At 43.7% G+C, this 26,400-nt stretch overlaps 2 protein-coding genes across 3 annotated transcripts in view; both read right to left on the bottom strand.

The window, feature by feature from the left end:
• Positions 1 to 11,043: 11,043 nt before the first annotated feature.
• LOC135539742 (acidic mammalian chitinase-like) lies at positions 11,044 to 15,422 on the bottom strand. 2 transcript variants are annotated; one of them, XM_064965828.1, is made up of 12 exons: positions 15,350 to 15,422; positions 14,324 to 14,390; positions 14,149 to 14,178; positions 13,691 to 13,895; positions 13,535 to 13,591; positions 13,155 to 13,320; positions 12,816 to 12,940; positions 12,470 to 12,593; positions 12,082 to 12,264; positions 11,824 to 11,940; positions 11,590 to 11,716; positions 11,044 to 11,457 (listed from the first exon to the last, which is right to left on the bottom strand). In XM_064965828.1, the coding sequence occupies exons 2-12, from the start codon at positions 14,346 to 14,348 to the stop codon at positions 11,249 to 11,251; spliced, it is 1,368 nt and encodes a 455-aa protein (XP_064821900.1). In that variant the 5' UTR covers positions 14,349 to 14,390; positions 15,350 to 15,422; the 3' UTR covers positions 11,044 to 11,248. The 2 variants fall into 2 exon arrangements, with proteins under 2 accessions (XP_064821900.1, XP_064821901.1); XM_064965829.1 differs by lacking the exons at positions 14,324 to 14,390; positions 15,350 to 15,422 and adding an exon at positions 14,298 to 14,311.
• A 257-nt stretch (positions 15,423 to 15,679) lies between these two features.
• The window catches only part of LOC135539741 (contactin-2-like), an 86,881-nt gene continuing 76,160 nt past the window's right edge, over positions 15,680 to 26,400 (bottom strand). Inside the window, exons 14-22 of the mRNA XM_064965827.1 lie at positions 26,217 to 26,337; positions 25,792 to 25,950; positions 25,463 to 25,683; positions 25,095 to 25,329; positions 24,766 to 24,881; positions 23,917 to 24,103; positions 22,877 to 22,989; positions 22,267 to 22,435; positions 15,680 to 20,678 (exon numbers count right to left, since the gene is read on the bottom strand). Of these exons, the coding sequence (XP_064821899.1) occupies positions 20,569 to 20,678; positions 22,267 to 22,435; positions 22,877 to 22,989; positions 23,917 to 24,103; positions 24,766 to 24,881; positions 25,095 to 25,329; positions 25,463 to 25,683; positions 25,792 to 25,950; positions 26,217 to 26,337 (1,431 nt within the window). The 3' untranslated portion in view covers positions 15,680 to 20,568. The remainder of the gene's footprint in view (positions 20,679 to 22,266; positions 22,436 to 22,876; positions 22,990 to 23,916; positions 24,104 to 24,765; positions 24,882 to 25,094; positions 25,330 to 25,462; positions 25,684 to 25,791; positions 25,951 to 26,216; positions 26,338 to 26,400) is intronic.

Below are 26,400 nucleotides of genomic sequence, written 5' to 3'. Positions count from 1 at the left end.
TGACAAAAAAATCACACACAAATTATCAATGGAAATCAAATTTATCAACCCATGGAGGTCTGGATTTGGAGTCACACTCAAAATTAAAGTGGAAAACCACACTACAGGCTGATCCAACTTTGATGTAATGTCCTTAAAACAAGTCAAAATGAGGCTCAGTAGTGTGTTTGGCCTCCACGTGCCTGTATGACCTCCCTACAACGCCTGGGCATGCTCCTGATGAGGTGGTGGATGGTCTCCGGAGGGATCTCCTCCCAGACGTGGACGAAAGCATCCGCCAACTCCTGGACAGTCTGTGGTCCAACGTGGCGTTGGTGGATGGAGCGAGAAATTATGTCCCAGATGTGCTCTATTGGATTCAGGTCTGGGGAACGGGCGGGCCAGTCCATAGCATCAATGCCTTCCTCTTGCAGGAACTGCTGACACACTCCAGCCACATGAGGTCTAGCATTGTCTTGCATTAGGAGGAACCCAGGGCCAACCGCACCAGCATATGGTCTCACAAGATGTCTGAGGATCTCATCTCGGTACCTAATGGCAGTCAGGCTACCTCTGGCGAGCACATGGAGGGCTGTGCGGCCCCCCAAAGAAATGCCACCCCACACCATGACTGAACCACCGCCAAACCGGTCATGCTGGAGGATGTTGCAGGCAGCAGAACGTTCTCCACGGCGTCTCCAGACTGTCACGTCTGTCACATGTGCTCAGTGTGAACCTGCTTTCATCTGTGAAGAGCACAGGGCGCCAGTGGCGAATTTGCCAATCTTGGTGTTCTCTGGCAAATGAAAAACGTCCTGCACGGTGTTGGGCTGTAAGCACAACCCTCACCGGTGGACGTCGGGCCCTCATACCACCCTCATGGAGTCTGTTTCTGACCGTTTGAGCAGACACATGCACATTTGTGGCCTGCTGGAGGTCATTTTGCAGGGCTCTGGCAGTGCTCCTCCTGCTCCTCCTTGCACAAAAGCGGAGGTAGCGGTCCTGCTGCTGGGTTGCTTCCCTCCTACAGCCCCCCCCACGTCTCCTGATGTACTGGCCTGTCTTCTGGTAGCGCTTTCATGCTCTGGACACTACGCTGACAGGCACAGCAACCCTTCTTGCCACAGCTCGCATTGATGTGCCATCCTGGATGAGCTGCACTACCTGAGACACTTGTGTGGGTTGTAGACTCCGTCTCATGCTACCACTAGAGTGAAAGCACTGCCAGCATTCAAAAGTGACCAAAACTTCAGCCAGGAAGCATAGGAACTGAGAAGTGGTCTGTGGTCCCCACCTGCAGAACCACTCCTTTATTGGGGGTGTCTTGCTAATTGCCTATAATTTCCACCTGTTGTCTATTCCATTTGCACAACAGCATGTGAAATGTATTGTCAATCAGTGTTGCTTCCTAGGTGGACAGATTGATTTCACAGAAGTGTGATTGACTTGGAGTTACATTGTGTTGTTTAAGTGTTCCCTTTATTTTTTTGAGCAGTGTATTTAAAAAGCGTACTTTTTCAACTTTGACCTCTTATGATAACGATATGAATTGCTGGCAGTGGTTTGTTAATTACATTTGGTCAAGTCACTTGCAACTGTTTTTGGCAGATGCCTTGGAGCAAAGTTTACTTGGATATTTAATGTCAGCAGAATTGTCATTTTTTTGGCGCTCTGCCACGCATGTGCACTCAAGTGCGTAATAAAATCAACATAAGAAATATAAAGTTGTCAGCAATATTTTATTTAATCTTTCATTAGATCACCACCTTAGTGGGATTATTTCTTTGACACATACATGACAACATTTACAAATCCCTTACTACTGCTGAGACTACTGATTAGAGTAATAGAAAACAGAGGTGCAACAACCTTTAGTAGCTGTCTGTCAATAAATATGAAAGCCTTATGTAAACTGTCATTGTGGAATATGGCACAGATTGCAGTGTTGCATTTCTTTGTTCTTTTTTATTACATTGACTTGTATTGTTCAGTGACAGGAATGACAGTTCATATTAATCATGTAAATATATATTTTTTGCAATATCTACATAACAAAACAGTTAATTTGGTGTCTATTTGAAATTTCATAACCTGAGCATAAACAGATGAACAACAGTGCACGTTAGATTGGTAATGTTGCTTTTCTGTTCATTTCCCATTTTAGTAGAGATTTCGAGGTCAAAGTAATTCATACGAAGCATATACACTGTGAGAATGTTCATTCTGTATTTGCAAAACAATGTTATGTACAGTATTATAAAAACTGTAGCTGGGATTATACAGTGAGTGTACAAAACATTAGGAACACCTTCGTAATATTGAGTTGCACCCCCTATTGCCCTCAGAACAGCCTCAATTCGTCGGTACATGGACTCTACAACATGTTTCGGAAGTGCTCCACAGGGAGGCTGGCCCATGTTGACTGCAATGCTTCTCACAGTTGTCAAATTGTCTGGATGTCCTTTGGGTGTTAGACCATTCTTGATACACATGGGACACTGTTGAGTGCGAAAACTCCAGCAGCATTGCTGTTCTTGACACACTCAAACTGGTGCACCTGGCAACTACTACCCTTCCCTGTTCAAAGGCACTTAAATCTTTTGTCTTGACATTCACCCTCTGAATGGCACACACACAATCCATGTCTCAATTGTCTCAAGGCTTAAACAACCTTCTTTAACCTGTTGTCACACCCTGACCATAGTTTGCTTTGTATGTTTCTATGTTTTGGTTGGTCAGGGTGTGATCTGAGTGGGCATTCTATGTTGGATGTCTTCTTGGTCTATTTCTATGTCTGGCCTGATATGGTTCTCAATCAGAGGCAGGTGTTAGTCATTGTCTCTGATTGGGAACCATATTTAGGTAGCCTGGGTTTCACTGTGTGGTTGTGGGTGATTGTTCCTGTCTCTGTGTTTGCACCAGATAGGACTGTTTAGGTTTTCGCACATTTATTGTTTTGTTAGTTATTTCATGTCTAGTTCCTTTATTAAAGAACATGAATAACCACCACGCTGCATTTTGGTCCGCTTCTCCTTCACCAGAGGAAAACCCTTACAGAATCACCCACCACAACAGGACCAAGCGGCGTGGTAACGGACAGCAGCAACAGCGGCCAAAGACACAGGACTCTTGGACATGGGAGCAGAATCTGGACTACACAACTTGGGAGGAGATAGACAGGTGGGCGTTCGACCCAGGGAGAGTGCCGGAGCCCGCCTGGGATTCGATGGAGCAGTGTGCGGAAGGTTACGAGAGAATGAGGTTGGCGAAGCAAGCATTGCGGCACGGAAGGAAGCCCAGGAGTCAGCCCCAAAAATTTCTTGGGGGGGGCTCACAGGGAGTATGGCGACGTCAGGTAGGAGACCTGCGTCAACTTCCTGTGGTTGCCGGGGGGCTAGAGAGACCGGGCAGGCACCGTGTTATGCTGTGGTGCGCACGGTGTCCCCAGTGCGGGTGCATAGCCCTGCGCGGTATATTCCAGCTCCGCGTATCGGCCGGGCTAGATTGAGCGTCGAGCCAAATGCCATGAAGCCGGCTCTACGCATCTGGTCCCCAGTGCGTCTCCTTGGGCCGGCTTACATGGCACCAGCCTTGCGCGCGGTGTCCCCAGTTTGCCTGCATAGCCCAGTGCGGGCTATTCCACCTTGCCGCACTGGCAGAGCGACCAGGAGTATTCAACCAGGTAAGGTTGGGCAGGCTCGGTGCTCAAGAGCTCCAGTGCGCCTGCACGGTCCGGTCTACCCAGTACCACCTCCACGCACCAGCCCTCCGGTGGCAGCTCCCCGCACCAGACTTCCTGTGCGTGTCCTCGGCCCAGTACCACCAGTGCCAGCACCACGCATCAGGCCTACAGTGCGCCTCGCCTCTCCAGCGCTGCCAGAGCCTTCCCCCTCTCCTGCGCTGCTGGAGTCTCCTGCCTGTTTAGCGCTGCCAGAGCCTTCCTCCTCTACAGCGCTGCTGCCGGAGTCTCCTGCTTGTTCAGCGCAGCCAGAGCTGCCAGTCTGCATGGAGCAGCCAGAGTTGCCAGTCTGCATGGAGCAGCCAGAGTTGCCAGTCTGCATGGAGCAGCCAGAGTTGCCAGTCTGCATGGAGCTGCCAGAGCTGCCAGTCTGCATGGAGCTGCCAGTCTGCATGGAGCTGCCAGTCTGCATGGAGCAGCCAGAGCTGCCAGTCTGCATGGAGCAGCCAGAGCTGCCAGTCTGCATGGAGCAGCCAGAGCTGCCAGTCTGCATGGAGCAGCCAGAGCTGCCAGTCTGCAAGGAGCTGCCAGTCTGCAAGGAGCCGCCAGAGCTGCCAGTCAGCATGGAGCCGCCAGAGCCGCCAGTCAGCATGGAGCAGCCAGAGCCGCCAGTCAGCATGGAGCAGCCAGAGCCGCCAGTCAGCATGGAGCAGCCAGAGCCGCCAGTCAGCATGGAGCAGCCAGAGCCGCCAGTCAGCATGGAACAGCCAGAGCCGCCAGTCAGCATGGAGCAGCCAGAGCCGCCAGTCAGCATGGAGCAGCCAGAGCCGCCAGTCAGCATGGAGCAGCCAGAGCTGCCAGTCAGCATGGAGCAGCCAGAGCCGTCAGTCTGCCAGGATCCGCCAGTCAGCCAGACTCTTCCAGATCCGCCAGTCAGCCAGACTCTTCCAGATCCTCCAGTCAGCCAGACTCTTCCAGATCCGCCAGTCAGCCAGACTCTTCCAGATCCGCCAGTCAGCCAGGATCTGCCAGAACCGCCAGTCAGCCAGACTCTTCCAGATCCGCCATCCAGCCAGGATCTGCCAGAGCCTTCCTCCTCTCCTGTGCTGCCGGAGTCTCCCGCCTGTCCAGCGCTGCTGCCGGAGTCTCCCGCCTGTCTGGCGCTGCTGCCGGAGTCTCCCGCCTGTCCGGCGCTGCCGCCGGAGTCTCCCGCCTGTCCGGCGCTGCCGGAGTCTGAAGAGCCCCTCTGTCCCGAGCTGCCCCTCTGTCCCGAGCTGCCCCTCTGTTCCGAGCTGCCCCTCTGACCCGAGCTGCCCCTCAGTCCAGTGTCATTAAGTAGGGTTGCCGTGGCCAGGAGGCCATGGAAGCGGACAAGGTGGGGGACTAAGACTACGGTGAAGTGGGGGTCACGTCAAGCACCAGAGCCGCCACCGCGGACAGATGTCCACCAAGACCCTCCCCGATAGGTTCAGGTTTCGCGGCCGGAGTCCGCACCTTGGGGGGGTACTGTCACACCCTGATCATAGTTTGCTTTGTATGTTTTGGTTGGTCAGGGTGTGATCTGAGTGGGCATTCTATGTTGGATGTCTTCTTGGTCTATTTCTATGTCTGGCCTGATATGGTTCTCAATCAGAGGCAGGTGTTAGTCATTGTCTCTGATTGGGAACCATATTTAGGTAGCCTTGGGTTTCACTGTGTGGTTGTGGGTGATTGTTCCTGTCTCTGTGTTTGCACCAGATAGGACTGTTTAGGTTTTCGCACATTTATTGTTTACACCTGTCTCCTTCCCTTCATCTACGCTGATTAAAGTAGGTTTAACAGGTAATATTACTAAGGAAGCATATCTTTTACCTGGATTCCTCTGGTCAGTCTATATCATGGAAAAAGCAGGTGATTGTAATGTTTTGTACACTCGGTGTGTATTGCAGGCATTTAGAACAATGTTAATCATAATTGGCACAACTATCCATTTGTTGGAATTGTGATAACACATTAATTAGTCATTATGTTGGCAAATTTGATAACAATGACCATTATTTGTTCAGATTATGCTATCTGTGTCCCGCGCTGTCAAAAACATCCAAACAATTCAATAGTTGACACTTCACAATTTTATTATGGCATGTCTGATTGTCTTTGATCCAGCAGGTTCATAGCTGTACTGAAATACTGTATATATTTAAAAAGTGTACTTTTTCAACTTTGATCTCTTATGATAACGATATGAATTTCTGGCAGTGGTTTGTTAGGTACATTTGGTCAAGTCACTGCCAACTGTTTTTGGCAGATGCCTTGGAGCAAAGTTTACTTGGATATTTAATGTCAGCAGAATTATAGTTTTTTGGCGCTCTGCCACGCATGTGCACTCAAGTGCATAATAAAATCAACGTAAGATATATAAAGTTGTCAGCAATATTTTATTTAATCTTTCATTAGATCACCACATAAGTGGGATTATTTATTTGTCATATACAGTTGAAGTCAGAAGTTTACATACATTTAGGTTGGAGTCATTAAAACTTGTTTTTCAACAACTCCACAAATTTCTTGTTAACAAACTATAGTTTTGGCAAGTTTGTTTGGACATCTACTTTGTGCATGACACAAGTAATATTTTCAACAATTGTTTACATACAGATTATTTCATTTATAATTCACTGTATCACAATTACAGTGGGTCAGAAGTTTACGTACACTAAGTTGACTGTACCTTTAAACAGCTTGGAAAATTCCAGAAAATGAAGTCATGGGTTCTGATAGGCTAATTGAAATAATTTGATTCAATTGAAGGTGTACCTGTGGATATATTTCAAGGCCTACCTTCCAACTCAGTGCATCTTGGCTTGACATCATGGGGAAATGAAAAGAAATCAGCCAAGACATCAGAAAGAAAATGTAGACATCCACAATTCTGGTTCATCCTTGGAAGCAATTTCCAAATGCCTGAAGAACCACGTTCATCTGTACAAACAGTAGTACGCATGTATAAACACCATGGGACCACGCAGCCGTCATACCGCTCAGGAAGGAGACGCATTTTGTCTCCTAGAGATGAACGTACTTTGGTGCGAAAAGTGTAAATCAATCCCAGAACAACAGCAAATGACCTTGTAAAGATGCTGTTTCTATATCCACAGTAAGCAAGTCCTATATCGACATAACTTGAAAGGCCGCTCAGCAAGGAAGAAGCCACTGCTCCAAAATCGCCATAAAAAAGCCAGACTACGGTTTGCAACTGCACATGGGGGCAAAGATTGTACTTTTTGAGAAATACCTTCTGGTCTGATGAAACACAAATACAACTGTTCGGCCATAATGACCATCATTATGTTTGGAGGAAAAAGGGGGAGGCTTGCAAGCCGAAGAACACCATCCCAACCGTGGAGCACGGGGGTGGCAGCATCATGTTGTGTGGGTGCTTTGCTGAAGGAGGGACTGGTGCATTTCACAACATAGATGGCATCATGAGGTAGGACATTTATGTGGATATATTGAAGCAATATCTCAAGACATCAGTCAGGAAGTTAAAGCTTGGTCTCAAATGGGTCTTGCAAATGGACAATGACCCCAAGCATAGTTCCAAAGGTGTGGCAAAGTGGCTTAAGGACAACAAAGTCAAGGTATTGGAGTGGCAATCACAACACCCCGACCTCAATTCCATAGAAAATTTGTAGGCAGAATTGAAAAGCGTTTGTGAGCAAGGAGGCCTACAAACCTGACTCTGTTACACCTTCTCTGTCAGGAGGAATGGGCCAACATTCACCCAACTTATTGTGGGAAGCTTGTGGAAAGCTACCCGACACATTTGACCCAAGTTAAACAATTTAAAGGCAATGCTATCAAATACTAATTGAGTGTATGTACACTTCTGACCCACTGGGAATGTGATTAAGGAAATTAAATTATTCTGACATTTCACATTCTTAAAATAAAGTGGTGATCCTAACTGACCTAAGACAGGTAATTTTTACTAGGATTAAATGTCACGAATTGGAAGTGAAAAGAAGTGAAAAACTGAGTTTAAATGTAGTTGGCTAGGGGGTATGTAAACTTCTGACTTCAACTGTAAATGACAACATTTACAAATCCCTTATTACTGCTGAGACTACTGATTAGAGTAATAGAAAACAGAGGTGCAACAACCTTTAGTAACTGTCTGTCAATAAATATGAAAGCCTTATGTAAATATGACACAGCTTGCAGTGTTGCATTTGTTTGTTCTTTTTTATTACATTGACTTGTATTGTTCAGTGACATGAATGACAGTTCATATTAATCATGTAAAAATTTAAAAAATATATCTTTTTGCGATATCTAAATAACAAAACAGTTACTTTGGTGTCTATTTGTAATATCCTTAAATTGTGCGCCCTTCATTAAAACATTGAATGAACACTCATCTTCAGTCCCTGTGGGTTGCATTTTGCTGTGTACAGGGCTGCATTGTGGCTGCAAACAAACAGCACATTTATCCCACTAGACGTTGTTGGTTATAATGAGAGAAATCAATATCACCATGCAGAAGTGTTCACAAAACAGCTATATTTTTTTGGTACCCTCATTACTGGGATTTACACTGAGATGTCATTGAAACTTCTTTATTGCATTATCATTACCTGCTAATTAATGCTTTTTAGTTTCTTTGGGAATGATTTGATTGAAATTAAGTGCCATTTGTACATATGGTAACATGTAATAATAATACTGATTCTATTGAATTATATATTTTTTCACCCTAAATGCCTCATCCTTCTAAACTGTAACATAAATGAATTAGCCACTATGACCTCATTCGGAATCCATTTGAATCATGCAAACAGAAAGTGTGCTATCTACGCTGATGTACAAAACATTAGGAACACCTGCTCTTTCCATGACATAGACGGACCAGGTGAATCCGATTGAAAGCTATGATCCCTTACTGTTGTCACTTGTTAAATCCAATTCAATCAGTGTAGATGAAGGGGAGGGGACAGGTTAAATAAGTATTTTTAAGCCTTGATACAATTGAGTCATGGAGTGTGTATGTGTGCCATTCAGAGGGTGAATGGGTAAGACAAAATATTTAAGTGCCTTTGAACAGGGCATGGTAATAGGTGCCAGGCACACTTGTTTGAGAGTGTCAAGAACTGGAACACTGCTGGATTTTTCCCACTCAACAGTTTCCTGCGTGTATCAAGAATGTTCCACCACGCAAAGGACATCCAGCCAACTTGACACTACCGTGGGAAGCACTGGAGTCAACATGGGCCGGCATCCCTGTGGAACGCTTTCAGTCCGACGAATTAGCGCTGCTCTGAGGGGAAAAGGGGCTGCAACTCAATATTAGGAAGATCTTCTTAATGTTTTGTACACTAAGTGTATGTGCAGACATCCGGGAAATAATAATAATGCAGCACTTTGGACAAAGGCATGACGTTTATTACTCTCCTGATGGCCATTATCTGAGGATAAGTGTTGGCATTGTAAACCACAGCATACACTCTGACTGCTCTGCTACTATGACCATGGGAGCACAGTTTTTATTTGGCATGTTTTCTGGTAAACATCCAGGTTTGTTGGAATTAAAATATAAAATGTTGCCTTATTTTTTGTCTATGGTATTAACTTAGAAATGACTTGGTAAACTGGTAGTAAAATAATATTGTGGACGTTTGCATCATCTTGTGTGAGATTACTTGACCCCCTAACAATGTGAAGTTCTCTGAGACCAAGTGGAAAGTGCTAAACTACAGTTGTAGTGATTCTAACACATTCTTATACTGTATGTCTGTGGTTGTATTTGCAGGGGGGAGAGGGGCCGTTGACCAAATGCTTAATATATGCAGTTTAATCATAGCTAATAAAAGTGACAAGCTGACATTACAGTGTATGTGCTTTAGTGCCATGACATGCAAGATGTTTCCACCATGAATCACGGGTAACAGGTTGAAACATTACAGCACTCTTCAACTTCATGTAAAGATACAAACATTTTACATATGTGAGCTTATATACAGTACCAATCATAGTTTGGACACACCAACTTATTCAAGGGTTTTTCTTAATTTGTACTATTTTCTACATTGTAGAATAGTGAAGACATCAAAACTATGACATAACACATAAGGAATCATGTAGTAACCAAAACAATTGTTACAATTGTTACCAATCAAAATATATTTTAGATTTGAGATTCTTCAAAGTAGCCACACTTTGCCTGGAGGTGTGTTGGGTCACTGTCCTGTTGAAAAACAAATGATAGTCCCACTAAGTGCAAACCAGATGGGATGGCGAATCTCTGCAGAATGTTGTGGTAGCCATAATGGTTCAGTGTGCCTTGAGTTAATAATAAATCACAGACAGTGTCACCAGCAAAGTACCCCCACACCATCATACCTCCTCCTCCATGCTTCATGGTGGGAAATACACATGCAGAGATAATCCGTTAACCCACTCTGCGTTGGAACCAAAAATCTCAAATTTGGACTCATCAAAGGACAGATTTCCAACGGTCTAATGTCCATTGCTCGTGTTTCTTTGCCCAACTCAGTCTCTTGTTATTGGTGTCCTTTAGTAGTGGTTTCTTTGCAGCAATTCGACCATGAAGGCCTGATTCACGCAATCCCTTCTGAATAGTTGATGTAGAGATGTGTCTGTTACTTGAACTCTGTGAAGCATTTATTTGGGCTGCAATTTCTGAGGCTGATAACTCTAATGAACTTATCCTCTGCAGCCAAGTAACTCTGCGTTTCCCTTTTCTTGTGGCGGTCCTCATGAGAGCCAGTTTCATCATAACACTTCATGGTTTCTGCGACTGCACTTGAATAAACATTCAAAGTTCTTGAAAGTTTCCAGATTGACTGACCTTCATGTCTTAAAGTAATGATGGACTGTTATTCTCTTTGCTTATTTGAGCTGTTCTTGCCATAATATGGACTTGGTCTTTGGCCAAATAGGGCTATCTTCTGTGTACCCCCCTCTGTGTACCCCCACCTTGTCACAACCCAAATGATTGGCTCAAATGCATCAAGACGGAAATATATTCCACAATTTAACTTTTAACAAGGCACACCTGTTAATTGAAATGGATTCCCGGTGACTACCTCATGAAGCTGGTTAAGAGAATGTCAAGAGTATGCAAAGCTGTCATCAATGCAAAAGATGTCTACTTTGAAGAATCTCAAATATATTTTGATTTGTATAACACTTTTTTGGTTGCTACATGATTCCATATGTGTTCTTTTATCATTTTGATGTCTTCACTATTATGCTACAATGTAGAACATAGTAAAATAAAGAAAAACCCTTGAATAAGTAGGTGTGTCCAAACGTTTGACTGGTACAGTATGAAAAACTGACAAGCAAAATGAAACATTCATAATATTGTATTCAGTCTTACAATATTGCGAGTATGGTATTATTTTTATTTGAGAAAGACAGTAACCCGACAAATAGAAAATGACAAAATGAAAATTTGTATATTTTGTAACATTTTGCCAGTTGCAGTTCAGGATCAGATCCTAGGATAAGTTATTGCCGTTACAGCTAGTTGTCATTGAAGGTTGTTATAGCATTCTAACTAATTGGTCCTACATAGCTAGCAGTCATTCAGGGCCAGTCACAGCACTTGCAGGAATCAAAATAGACGAGGCCGGTCTGGCATCGGTGCAGGTAGGTATTTCCACGGAAACACTGGAAATAGGTGGTGTTGTCGATGACGTTGACGTACAGGCCATCTGGGCGTCCGGAGCAGAAGCTGAGGATGGGGTCAGGGGTGGTGGTGGGGGCCCGAGTGGTTGTGGGCTTGGGGGCGAAGCCTGGGAGGGAGAAAGGGAAAGAGGGGTGGAGGGAGGGAAGAGAGTGGGAGATGAAAAACCTACCTTTACTGTACTTGACTTATGGGTTTATAAAAAAAAACTAGAATTTAACTTCAATGGAACTGAATTTACCCAGAGAGTTGCGGAGGTGATTGACAAGAGGGAAGGAACCATCAGCACAGAAAGCACCAGTGAAGTCATCCATGTCCAGCGTCCACACGGAGGCTCCTCCCAGGTTCTTGTTCCTCAGCCAATGGACCTGGTGGAGCAAAAGGGGACAAAGACAGATGTGTAAACATGGACATGGGTATATAGAGAACTTGATTGATTGATGGATGGATTGACTGAGATGTTCCTGGCATGCACCTTGGCAGCGTAGCTCTCCTTGTTGTCATAGCCCACCCAGGAGCTGCCCTGGACAGCATAGGGGACCTTCTGCTCATCAATCCACTCAACAGTGGCGCTGGAGGTGAAGGAGCAGACCTGGGAGGAGAGAGAAGCATCCTGTTAGCTAATGACAAACAAACAGATAAACAAACAAACAACACAATATAACATAGTGTTTTGAGATCCAGGGCCTGTATGCTTTGAGTTTGAGAAAAAGGCCTCATATATCAAATGTACCTCATAGTAGGACCAGTATCCTGCTTCGCGGGTGAATGGGCCGGCGTCAGCAGGGCCTTTGGCGGGGGCTCCCAGGCCAGTGTTGGTGGTGGTGAGACGGTAGGTGCGGCCATAGGTGGGGAAACTCATCAACAGCTTCTCAGCAGGGGCACCGTTGTCCAGCCAGTAGGTGATGGCAGAGTCCTAAATCACATGGACAGGTGGTTAGGACAAGGCAGCGAAGTTGAAGGACATCAACACCAATATTTCCTATATGTAAATAGTTTATTTACAAGTTTCCTTTATATAATCATGGTCAATAACACAATGGTTTACAAGTACTTCCTGGTTTAATACTCATCATGGAATAGAATCAATCCTAATAAAACCAAGTGTGTGTTAGTCTTACGACGTTGAAGTCGTAGTGTGCCACTGAGTCGTGTCTGCTGCGGTACAGGGGGCTGTTGTGTCCGGTGGCTTTCTCCCAGTGTCCGTGAAAGTCATAGGTCATCACGTTGATGAAGTCCAGAGAGCTGCAGAGACATAACGAGACAAGTATATGGAGTATAGTGTGCCTGTTGAGTTTGTAAGATTCATGAATTGGATGTATGGTGTTATTCTCTATTATAAGGTTTTCCTTCATTGACTAATTTGTCTTTTTAGATCAAATGTAATTTACCCCAACTCTGGAATAAAAATCATTTCAAAGTGTGTTTGACGAATGTCTCTTCCACCCTCAGTCACATGCTGCCTACCTGGCGATCTGGGCCACCTCGTAGCTGGAGTTGATGGTGGGCCGTAAAGCAGCCACGCTGGCAGACAGCAGCAGCTGGGTTAGCTTGGTGTCTTTGGCATCGTCCATAAAGGCCTTCTGCAGCTCCTGTAAAGACATACAGAAACATAACGTTCTGACAGAAAGTAATATAAACTAGCTGGCCCTTCAGGCCGAGCTAACCCCTTCAGCAGGTGGTAGATCGCTATACAACCATACATAGTCCCAGAAAATGACAGTAACACATTGAAAGATATTGGTGCAAATCCTCACTCATGTTATAACTGTCAGTAAAAAAAAAAAAGGTTCTGTGCAAGCTTACCCTGACGAGCTCGGTGAACCTCTTCCTGTCTCCGTTGGGGCTGCCGTTCTGAGTGGGGTACTCCCAGGCCAGGTTGAGACCATCAAAGTTGTGGGAACGCAGGTAGTTGATGGCTGACTTGATGAAGGCCTGGCGGCTCTCAGGTTTGGACACCATGCCGATGAATCTGGAGGAGGAAGGAGACATAATTTAACCATTACTTACTCTGGTTGTGAGCCTATATGAAAGGACTGAAAACCAACAGACACAGCAGTCCTCCAGATTAGGACAAAAACTGGGAAACACTATGATAATTATAATTGATTTCTCAGGTGCTGGGTGCAAAAAGATTGCGCAATATAATATCGTTATCAACCAATAAGAATCATCACTAGACTTACGGGCTGAGTCCGTTGACTGTGCCTCCGACAGAAAGCAGAGTCTTCAGCATTGGGTTCCTGCAGATCAGCGAGATAAGATGAGGAGTGAAACCTAGTGTTCATCATGGAGTTATCAACTAAGGCCCAACTCTCACTGAAGTACACCCAGTCACTCACACGTTCTTCAGGTTGTTGAGGCTGATGTATAATGTTTCGTCGTTCCACTCGATGGGGGCGACCTGGTTGAAGCTGTTGATGGTGGCCAGGCTGTAGATCACATGGGTGCAGAGGAAGGGGTCGATGTTCTCAGGGGTGAATTTCCCACTGCTGGGGCGGTACTGGGCCCAGTTGGTCATGTGGCAGACCAGTTTGGTGGAGGCGGCTGAAGGTAGAGAAGGAAAACTATTCAGAGACAGAAGTTCACATTGACCTTTTGGGGTACCTTAAAATAGCGGGCTGGACATTGTGTTCATTGGGATGCTCTCTTTATTATTCCAAATGCTTATGGGGGATCTGTGGTTTCTGATGGGATTGCCAAGCATCTTGAGTATAATTATTTAGAGATAAATGATGTATTCTATGGTCTAAACATTTCAACTGAGAAATGTAAAAAGGTTGATGAGAGAAATGCTTACCAATCTGCACCATCAGCAGAAGGCCCAGACCTGAGGAGAGATGACAATGTTTTCATACACTGAATGACCCAGGCCCAGAGGATCATATTGAAGAATAATGATAAGAATAAGATGAGGATGATGATAGGGATTATAATGACCGCAGAAGCCTGCAAGCACAGTGAGTCTGTGGTACCTGCAAGCACAGTGAGTCTGGCCATTGTGTTGTGAAATCAAGTCGGTTATCCTTAGAAACAATGTACCTGTATAAATAAATACAAAATATGACATAAATGCATGAATAGACACACATTTTGTAATTTTTATTTTATTTGTATTTTTACAAATGAACTAATACAGAGTTACTTAAATATAGATATATAACAACATGTTATTATTATACAATTTTAACATTTCATTACTTAATTACTTTTTAAAAGTTTAGAGCAGTTCAGTTGTTATGTTGTTAATTCAGATGAAACGAGTTTGTAAATATTAAGTATTGGATACTGTTCGTAATACACAATCCATAATATTTAGCAATGATCCTATGTTTCTGTAATAGCGAGATAGCAAGCAAAGCCAGATGCATGTATGTCCAGACTTAGGTCAAAAGTATAAACAATTTAAAATACTTGAGGTGCACTTTACATAACTTGACTGGTACAATGGAATCAATAAAATGTTCCCAAAAGTGCACCCACCCCGCACTGTGTTCAATAATGTATTTGAACCAAGTCTGTTGCATGCATCCAGATGTAGGATCTTAAGTTGATCACTCTTTTACTGCTGAGAATTTTCCTGCACGGCAGGAAATTGAACCTTCTAGTGTATTTCAGGTGTAAAAAAGCTTCTAAAGTTTGTCATTTCCACCTTGAAATGTCAGAATTATTTGCCGTAGTGAAAAATGTGTGTATCCCTACAAAAATATCCTTTAATTATAATTTACATTTCCTGTTGCTGCAGGATTATTTTCCTACTGTATCAAACTGGCTCAAATGAATATCCTACATCTGTACACACACTCATTCACTGTTAGCAAACCTCCTCGATCTCTTTACATGCAATTCACAAGTTAATTAATAAACACACTTTCATCACCATGTCATCCGTGATAAGTAAGGTGCAATATAGTAGTGATATTACCTCTGATATCACAAGCAATGTTACATAAATGAATATGAAGTTACATATTACATACAATACATGAATACCATATTACCTTTCTCCACCAGTGACAGAGGGAGAGTTCCTACAGTAGCTGTGCTGTGTTCTTGCTGATTTATACTTCTCATTTTCCCTAATAATAATTGGTACCAAAGTGCAAGTGATAAGATTCCTGAGTAATCTGGGAAGTGGGAGACGAACTGATTACCTAATAGATTCAATTACACACACTAGGTAAAATGGCAAGTGTTATGACTTACTTGAAAAGGGGATATTCAAGCCGCTAGGTCACAACTGACATAATAAAGCAATCTAATACGATCATCACCTGCCATGCAAATTCAACAGTGGTAAGGAAATAAAAAACACAGTGGAACAAGCATGATTTAAATACAATCCCAAGGTGTTTATTGAGTAATATTTACAAGTGCCATACCTCCCCTTCACTTTCCCATTTAATCACAGATTTAGAAGGGCCCAATTGTATCAGAACATTTCAACATTTCAGCCCAGCCAGCTGACAGACAAACACATCCTAGCAAACAGGTGGCCCCTAACCACTGATACAGGGACATATTTGTTTTCATCCCTTCGTGGTTCAGGTTATGATTCCTATATCTGTGGTTCAGGGCAAGCTCTACCTCAATAGCCACTGTAGCTTCCACCAGGAAGTGTGATTTGAACCGATCAATCAGACTTCTTGAAAATGACACATAATATTCAGAGAACAGGGGTTTGAAAAGATGTCACCTTAGTATTACAGAGATGCTGTAAGATGATAATGACTTTTAATGGGTCTTTAGCCGATGGGAACTTTGCATTAACAAAAACATTCACACACACACATACGCAAATGAGCTAGCAAATGAGCTAGCATTACGCAAATAAGCTAGCATTAAGTACATAACCAAAAAGGCAGTGTTTCCAATATTTCCCTTTGGGTTAGAAAACAAGCAAGGGCAGATCACGTGTACTTGTGTGTCTTTCAGGCCTATACCAGTGCAGGGTGAAGAAGGAACAACACTAGCCACCAGAGAGTAAGCAATTTTCTGTGAGTATGTGAGCTAAGTGTGCGCTAACAACTGTACTCTAGCAGTACAGCACCGCACAGTATCTACAGACCGATGAGGAGTGAGATCCAGTGTATATGCATTTCTTTACTACAATAACTCCTATCCCACTCTTGAGGGAACATAGGCTGCTTTCCCAGTTGGCGGCTCTATCAGTTTATCTTGAACGTTATTGAACAGCTAGATGAGATATAGTGTTTAGTGATCTCCGAGCTGGGTGATCCAGTGGTCTACAGCATTACCGGCCATCTGTTAGACCCTGCAGTTGCTGCCACATGGAGGAGAATGAGATATCATATCACCAGCAGCGTTTGGCTACAGTTTGACAGGCAGGTTGAAAGAGAGTCAAGTTGACTCCCTTGTCCTGCAGTTTCGTATAGCCAGCCGGTAGTACCAATCACACCTCCACTGTCTTCAACTACGAAGTGTGAGTTTGAGTTTCCCCCAAAGGAAGTCATCACTGCAAGACATCTGGATATTTCACGTGTTTTTAAGCTGCCCCCTTTCTTTTAAGGTACATTGAGCCACGTACAAAAACAGTTTATAAAACACAACACTCCCAATCCAATATAAAATGACCCTGAACACCGTCAGGCACAGGGTTAAGTGGCTTCACCCACTAAAATCAAAACAACATCATTGGTCTAAACATAAAAACTGTCCGGTGGGGACTAGTGTGGTGCTGAATATGTCTATGTATTATAAAAGCAACACTACTGTCACTACTGGGGCACTCTGGTTAAACACGTTGACAAAAAAATGCTCTCTGGAACCTAAAAGGGTTATTCGAATGTCCCCATATGAGAACACTTTGAAGAACTATTTTTGATTCCTGGGAGAACCCTTTTGGTTCCAGGGTTCTACTTGGAACCAAAAGGGGTTATCCTACGGGGACATGGGAAGAACCCTTACGGAACCCTTTTTTTCTAAGATTGTACTGGTGTTGCTGCTGTACTAACAGATTGTCATCAACATGTTTCATGTCCAGAGTGTGTTTGTATCTTGCTCATTCTGATGTTGACAATCAATCGATGTCCGTGTAAGAGAGTCAATAACACCATAATAACTTCTATACAGTTGTGGGCACAACAAAGTGAGATGTAGCTAACAACAAAACAACACCAGAAAAACCATCATCCAACCACTTACTCAACAAACCTTTTTCACCTCTCAGACTTTTACAAATAACAAAACACAATATGATTTTGGCTTCTCCAGACCGCTTGCAAAGTTTGATTCCTACACTCCTGAGATGTATCGAAATCATGAACTAACAATTACAATTTATGATGACCCACAAACCCTGAAGTGCCACAAAACTTCTTGATACCTTGCACTGTTCTACTGCAAAGAACAACATTTGGCAGCAGAACTGTGCTGCCACTGGCCAACCTGCCTATGAATGTTTCAGAGCAACAGAAATGAAAAAAAAATAATGAAAAAACAAGAGACAACATACAGTAGTTGCTACCGGTAGTTATATTCAGAACAGACACACTGTGTTGAAATGGCTGTTTACCATTGAACTACTTGACTATGCCCAAAATCAATAGTTCAAGGTATTATACAGAACACACATTCCACAGACTTTACAGGTGCAAGGGGGTATCAAATATGGAAAAAGAATATCCACTGTTCAAATGCTGCCATGGTTTTAATATACAGTGGCAATAGGCTTGACAAGGACAGTGGTTGACATGTTAGTATTGTAACTTTGGGAACATTGGGAACATCTAAACAGTGTGTGGGTATTATCCTTGCTTTCCACCCAAATCAATCCCACAGGGGCTTCATGATTAACTAGCAGACGCGGTATGTTCCATAGATGACAAATCCTTGCAGTGAACTCTCCTCAGACAGGCAGTGTTTATGGCAGAAGTGTTGCATGATTAACAGTTAATGAACAACAGGACATGTTATGTAAGAGGTGAGCGATAGCACTGTACTTTGTGATCAGTCTTCAGTACCTGCTCTCATCGTTTTATCGCAACAATTGCCATTGCGAAATACTCATCTTACACTTCAGCATAGATGGGTTTCATAACCAACCCAAAAACACTGAATTGAAATGGTTTTCCATTTGTGTCTGAATCTTCTAAACAATGCAGGCACAAAAAAAAGTGTAAACAAAGAACTGATAAATATCTTTATCAAGTTGAGTTCCCAACATAAACATAAAGGTAAACATTCATTTGGACGAGTGAAGTTATTCATTCAGACGCTGTCACCGCCATAACGACATCACATAAAACAAACAAACCAACACACAGGCAGAAAATCCTAGGACAAGACAAAAAGTTGTGTCATAAGAAAGTAAGCATGCGTCCATTCACAGGGAGTTCAATTTGAAGTAGACTTCCTGAAGAGCCATGAGATGTATGAGGTCACTGTTCATCTTATTCAAGAGACAAAGAGTTGGTCAGTGCACCAGAGATGTCTACTGTTCTGTATGTACACAGGATGTTCTACATACAGTTAAGTTGGGTGACATACAGTGCTAAGCGATTAACCAAAATGTTATTTTTAGTTTTTTAATTAACTAACTGACCAATGTCGGTTCAATTATTTGAATTCCATGTATTTTTTTTTTTTACTGTAAGCTCAATGCACTGTTTCTCTACAAAGAAATCAGATCAAGCGCAAACTGTGATGTAGTAGGGAGATGTACTTTTCAACAGCCCAATATTCTATATAGTTTACTGCAGAAAATGTGGAAATTAACTGTAATGACCATAATCCATTGCGTGCATAGGTCAAGTTTGTAGAGCAGATACGGAGAGGGAGAGAAGGGAAGGATAGAGAGAGCAGTTGTTTCTTCGCAAGGTAATTCTACCCGACAATACAAGTTTTTGATAGTTGGTATTCAGCAGCCATAAAAGTATGCCTTATTTACTTGGAAGAACTACTAAAATAGTGATTTCATCAGACAACGTAGGCAGCAGCTCTATAGAGCCAGGTAATATATAGGATGACTCATTGGGGAGCACAGAGATAGTAGGCTGGCTGGCTGCAACTGCATGAGCAGAGATGAGACAATTACTTATTTTTTAAAGGGCCCAATCAGATCTGCTTTAGCCAACATCCGCAAAATGGATGTTTTGACCTTGTAGAAGGTAGAACTGTGTTATAGCTGTCAAATCCCCAAGCAGCTCCCGGCATTATACCTAAAGTGGACATTACCATTGGCTGCAATGAGTCGCAATAAGAGAAATCACATGCAGCCTTGATTACAAATTTGAACACTAGAATGTGAGATGTAATCTACACCTTGATTAGTCTGATGGAAATCCTTATTATTTAAGTTGAATGATATTACAATTTCAGTGTAATTATTTCTACATAGCCCACACTTTCTTATTCGGAACTTCTAACGCAAATGGGGCGGGTGTAGCTTCCTGACGATGATCGCCAGAGCAGCTACTCACCGATTTGCCTGCTGTACAGTTTCACCTCTGACACCTCCAAAACATCCACCCGCATGGGTGTCTGCTCGTGCCAGTTACTGCTTGACCTGATTGAATCTAGTCCGAAGTTATCAAATAAAACAAATGTATACATACACAACAGACATATTTTATTAATAAAGTAATGTGCATGGTGAATAAGTGGTACGCAGTATCGAGTCGTCACTACCATCATGGGGCTTTAAAAAAAAACATGTCTGTGTTATTACAGCATTCAACCCAAATGATGCATAGTGCATTTATTGTAAAAAAACAACGACATTGAAACCGAAAACCATTTTTTACATTTTTTAAACTACACGAAACTGAACCGACTTCAGAAAGCACGACTGACATACGCTATCGAGCTGAGGGTTCATAGCAGAGTAGGGGAAGCCAGGAGACATGGCGAGTGTGACGAATTGCCCTGCTGCTGTGAAGGAGGACAAAAGCCTCTCGTATCCCCATAAGGCATGGTTCTAATGACACCAATGTAATTGACAATCAGGTAGTCTGACCCCTCCCTTCAAACCCATAGACACACACACTTAAAAAATGTCCCGGTTTGATGTTCTTATAAAAAGAAGAATAAAATAACCATCATTTTAATTCCCCCCATCCCCCTTGCTTCAAAATATTACCCCACACACCCCTTGTCCACCTGTTCAAAATCCCCTCCCCGCCACAACAAAACAATAGATAGGTGAATCTGAACAATAGGCTTTACACCATGACTATGACACAATGTCCAGGGACTGAGATCACAGGTCCAGCAAGCCAATAAGAGTGAGGGAGAGTGTGGCGGTGAGAAGGAGGGGAGCATGATTGGACCATGGGGATCTTGCTTGGTTCTGCACCATCATTCCAGTTCCTGTTTGAGAGAAAGAGAGCGACAGAGCGAGAGAGAGAGGTGGGGGGGGGGGTTCAGAATTGCAGACATGATCTAGTACAGTGTTATCCCAACAGTTGCCTACTTGCCTCCTTGGCTTTTTTGAGGAGTCACAGCTAGGGTCTCAGAATAGTGAAAGACAGGTCCTAATATGGAGCACAATGGAAATACTAATTGACTCACTTAAACCTGTCTCTCTGACTGGCTAAAACAGCTCTATTGTGTTCTAACTTTAAACTTTAAGTCTTAAAGGTGCAATATGTAACTTTTTGGGTGACACAACATAATTCTCATAGACATGTGAGTTATAGATCTGTCATTCTCATTGAAAGCAAGTCTAGGAAGCGGTAGATCTGTTCTATGTGCTCTATTTCTAAGCTTCCATTTTTAAGTTTAGTTTTTGCTCTTTTACTTTCAGTTTTGTACACCAGCTTCAAACAGCTGAAAATACAATATTTTTGGTTATAGAAAAAATATTTCACAGCGATTTTGATGGAACAATGATTCTCTACACTATACTTGCTTGTTTTGTCACATAAACGGACATTTTTGCAACTAGGAAATGATGGAGCGATTTCTGCATAGGTCAAATTGAAGCAGCATCTAAGTATTAATGTGTGTATGGTGCCGGCGCACATGTGTGTACAGTACAGATGTAGGATCTTAATTTGATCACTCTTTTGTTGCTGAGATGTTTCCGCACTAACACACGGTTATATTAACAGTATTCTACTTTTCATGTAGCCTCGTTTTGACCAGATAATAGCCTTATCACCGATCAAGCAACATTAAGGACTAAATGTTCAAATCCTGCTACTACAGGATTATTTTGCTGAGACAAATTACGATCTTTCATCTATATGTGCATGTCTGTGTGCACTAATACAGAGCCCAGTGAGGTAACCCCCCATTAATCCTCACTGCCTCTCACTAAACCCCGTCACTCATTGACAAACCTCAACTTCCATCAGCAGCCTATCAACCTCACAGGCAGATGTTGTGTGTGGCCGCCAGTTGATACAAAATACTAATTAGTCCCTCTTGGTTCAAATGAGCACTTATGCTCTTGTACCCTTCTGTGTGTGACAGCTAGTTAATCCTGTTAGCCTCAGGCCATGCTAGCTGTTGGCGGTAGACTTAGTGAAGAACAGGAGGAGAGATTTTGATTATTTCCTCCTGTAGTGAGTTCTAGTCACAGCAGGAGTGGTGTTGCTGCTAGGCAAGTCCCAGGGGTGGATGTAACTTAAACCTGACACAAAACCTTGCCTGGATAAGCTCTGGGGCTATGTGGTGTGTGACTGAAAAACATGTGTTGTGCCGAAGTCTCCCTTCCATCAAACCTCAGTGTCAGTGGCTACATCCCTATTACATCTCCTTCCTCCCAAAAGGTGCAATTGTTCACTTCCCTTCACTGATTTAAAAGGAAATGATTGGCATATAAATATGGTGGAAATTCCCTTTAGTATAGCCCATCCTTCCACCAATCCAATGTGTTTAGATTTGTGGGAAGTAGGTAATGAAAATACACTTCAGGAAGAAGGAGATATTATTGCGAGTCAGTCTGTCTCACCTGAGTCGCGGGAAACAACAGTCTCGTGTGCGGCTCCGTCTCCTCCCTCCCCCCAGGAGCGAATCTCCAGGACCACATAGCCGTTGTCTTTGGGTAGGGGCAGGGTGACGGACGTCTTCCCCTTGTCCAGAACCTTCAGTGCAGACTGGCCCTCATGCTTATACAACACCTGAAAGAAGAGAGAGGGAGCAACTTAATTTCTGATTCTGGAAAACTGTACAGAGGAAATCAGTTATTTAATGTTTTTCCTTTGCCCCTTTGTTCAATGTTTGTTGAAGTATTTTTGGTTTAAGAAGCTAATGTTTCTATTCCTTTTCTTTTTTCTCTCTGCACACTATCACATTATAAAAACAATAAATGATTGTTAATGTTATCTGTTGATGATATGCCGTATCATGCTCTAAGAGTTTTATTGCTCTGCAAATCTGATTACTTACAGAAGTAGCGCATTATGATTTATCCAAACAACATGAATCATTTTGACCGCATATCTCCTTTCCCTTCACACATTTGAACCTTCTTTTAAACATTTTGACCATGCTTTTGCAATATGACAAACACATATCCACCTGCACACACACACCTCTCCTTCAAAACAGACACCACTCACCTTGTAGCCCAGCACAGCTGATTCGTTGCCGAGGGCCTTGACATGATCCCACCTCACAGTTACCCATGAGCCATCAGTCTTCCAGAACACGTTGCCAGGGGGGCGATTAGGAGCTGTTAACATAAAAGAACAGACAACAACTTACTGGCCAGTCTCTCACCTTCTGAAACTTACTTGACCAAGACATGACCAGGAAGTTATTGAGGAATTACACTTAGATACTTAATAACTTGGTAATACAAGGGTCTCGTGCACAAATTATAGATACAGCAACGTTATGATCCAAACTGTAACCGAACTGCAATCTAAAAGGCATGATATCATATATAATATATGAATATAGCTATGTTTGTGCGTAATGTTGATGTTTGTGTGCTCCGAAAGGGTTCGTCAGCTGTCCCCATAGGAGAATCCTTTTTAGTTCCAGAGAGAAGAGAAGAGAGAGGAGAAGATCCTCTGTATCAGGATCTAAATCCCCTACTAGAATCCCTTTACACACTTAAAAGGAAAACTCCACCCTCAAACTATCTTTTGGTATTTGTTTCATCAGTCCATTGTTGATATAGACCCAAAATGTTTTATATGTCAGCGATCAAGTTTTCAAGAGATACGACAAAACGCATCTGACAGGCTGCATTTCTGCATTTTAAAAGTGACATATCTTGAAAACAACATGATTGTGGACATGCAAAACATTTTTGGGAACTATGGACTAATACCCAAATATTTGTTGCTTTTCTTGAAGCCCAGTGCATGCTGGTAGTCAGGTGCATGGTGGATATCTCCCCTCCCAAACACACTGTGTGTTTGAACCCCTGGGCTATTCTCAGCCAGGAGGGACAATGCATCTTATCCCACATGGGAGAACTCATACTTGCACTACTGGCCTAACCCAGTTATGTCACATCTGATCCCTCGAAGAGGGTTGGGGCCAGGGGACTGAAACAATATTTGAGTGTGTGTGTTTGTTATGTCACACATACAGTACGGTGTGTTGGTGGTGGAAATTCTGTGTGTGTGTGTGTGTGTATCCTACATACGTGGTCTCCTGGTAGTGACAGTGGATTTGGGTGAGGCTGGTCCTGTGCCAGCGCTGTTGTAGGCCAGCACGGTAACATGGTACCGGGTGCTGGGTCTCAGTCCTGTCACGCGAGCCGTTGTCTCCAACCCGGCTGTACGCACGCGGTCTGCAGCTGCCTCCCGCTCATGCTGACGCCAGTACCGGATCTGTAAACACACATTTTAGTGTGCTGATGCCACCAACAGTACATCTCTGTGAAAAACTGGGGGCCTTCCCCAAAAAAGCGTTTTTTTCTCACAATTCACTGTGAGGTGAATATGAACAGATCACTTGAAGGCCCTAAAATGTAAGCATTTTGTTATCTCTTAAACAGTTTCCTTTTAAATGTGTACAATGAACAATAACCAGATTAATGAGCAAAGTTTCCTCCAGCTGCCCTGTCATAACATTAATGACTCTCACTCTGACTCTCCCATTTTTTCCCCTCAGGGCCATCATGATAACCAGCCAGACCTAATCTGCCTGGCGACGGATCCCAACCAAACAACACATCAAATAAATGAATAAAACCTTTATTAGTCGGGGGATATAAGATATCAAGGCTGAGGAGATGAGGTGAGGTCATCTCCAGGGCAATGGAGGATGGTAATAGCATAGCTGTTACCTCAGTTAACTTTCACACCAGTACTGACTGGTTCAGACTGGTTTGAACCTGAAGTCTAGATATGGGTCCCAAATGGCATGCACAACTTTTGACCAGGGCCCATTGCTTGTCACATTGTTTGGGGTAAATGCACGTCGGGTATATAGTATGATATATTTCATGGTATATGTATATGTTCATGTGTATGTTGTGCAGGTCCTTAACCTCGTAACCTCTGAGGATGCCATTGGCGCTGAGGTGTTGGACTGGGTCCCACGACACCTGCATCTCGAACGCCGTAAGAGCCGTGGCATTGATCCTCAAGGGCGCCACCGTGGGCTCTGCATGGAGGGGCAGGGGTCAGAGGTCAGGGGTCAGGGCTCAGGGGTGAAATTAGGGTTGAGGATTATATCCAACACACACAAGTACGATAAACACAGTGAACAAATGTGGTTGGTAACATTTTGTTTTTTGTGTTTTTGTTCGCCCTCTTGTGGCAATGTAGCATAATGTTCCTCATCCTTCTTGTATAACCCAGATCTGTTCTGACTCACCCTCCTCTGCAGAGTGCACCAGGGCAATCTGGCTGAAGGGACCCTCTCCTTTACGGTTGTAGGCTTTGATCTTCACCTCAAATGGGCAGTAGGGGGACAGGCTCTGGTTGGAGTACACATAGCGAGACGACTCCACGTTGGAAACACGCTCCACCACCCATGTCGGAGTGTTCCGCTTCCGGAATGCCAGGATGTAGCCAAAGCCATCTCCATTCTGGTACTCTCTGGCCATGGGCTGGGATCAGATTCAAACAAAACTTCATGTCAACTTTGACAAAGCTCTCCATCTAACTCTCTCTCTCTAAAATGCGCACACACACACACACACACTCAGGCATGCGTACACATACACAGACAGACACACTTACGGTCCAGGTGATGATGAGTTCGTTGCGGTCTCCTCCTCCTCCACCTAGTCCACTAGGGGCCACTGTGGGAGCTGCTTGCTGAGTGCGTACGGTGTGAGAGGACATGCTAGGCTCTCCACTACCCAGGATGTTACTGGCGATGACCTGGAACTCATAGTCCATCCAGGGCAACAGGCCAACCACACGAGCCGATTCAGCATTGCCTTCAATGTTAGATGGTTCTGCGGGGGGACAGGAGTATGGGGAGAGGGAGAGGTCAGGGACTGATTGATTGATACAAAAACATACATTCATATGCACGCGTGCACACACAACGGTGGTCCTCTCACCTGTCCTCATCGTTCTCCATCCGGATGACAGTGGGGAGAAACCCATGATGACATACTTCCCGATGGGGCTGTGGTTGTCATAGCCACGACTCCACCGCAGCTCCGCCGACGTCTCAGCAACGTTCTTCACCACTAAACCACCAGGAGGTCCCGGGGGGCCTGAGGAGAGACCGTTGGAGAATGCATGGTCAGGACATTTATCCAAATTCCTTCATTTACATGCAACTACAAATCCTCACCCAGAAAGTAGTGGACGGAGCTCATTGTGGCCTGGGGATGAAGAGGATTACGCAAGTAAGTAATTAAGTAAAAATCCTCATAAAATGTAGAATCGAAATCCTGCAATGCTGTAACACAAACATTTCATGAGGATGACCATCATAGAAAAAGGACAGGAGAGTTGTTGTGATATGATCGGGTCTTACCTCTGACCACCAGTTTAGCGGAGGCAGAGGCGCTGTCCACCACGGTCTGAGCTGTACAGCTGTATGTACCTGCCTGACTCAGCTGACCACTCACTATCAACAGATCCCCTATGGTCTCCTTCTGTTAGAGAGACAGAGAAAGAGAGAGAGAGAGAGAGACAGAGAAAGACAGAGAGAGAGACAG

The sequence above is a fragment of the Oncorhynchus masou genome, chromosome 5 (genome assembly GCF_036934945.1).
Source record: "Oncorhynchus masou masou isolate Uvic2021 chromosome 5, UVic_Omas_1.1, whole genome shotgun sequence".
Classification (NCBI taxonomy): Eukaryota; Metazoa; Chordata; class Actinopteri; order Salmoniformes; family Salmonidae; genus Oncorhynchus; species Oncorhynchus masou.
Note: the sequence above shows the minus strand (reverse complement) of the source record. Positions and strands in the feature narration are given on the sequence as shown.

Excerpts from the sequence above, each read along its gene's own strand:
- LOC135539742 (XM_064965828.1), bottom strand. The coding sequence starts at position 14,348 with ATGGCCAGACTCACTGTGCTTGCAG. Across the intron at positions 13,896-14,148 it reads TCTGCTGATGGTGCAGATTG|CCGCCTCCACCAAACTGGTC; the intron begins GTAAGCATTTCT and ends CTCTACCTTCAG. Across the intron at positions 13,321-13,534 it reads ACAGTCAACGGACTCAGCCC|ATTCATCGGCATGGTGTCCA; the intron begins GTAAGTCTAGTG and ends TTCCTCCTCCAG.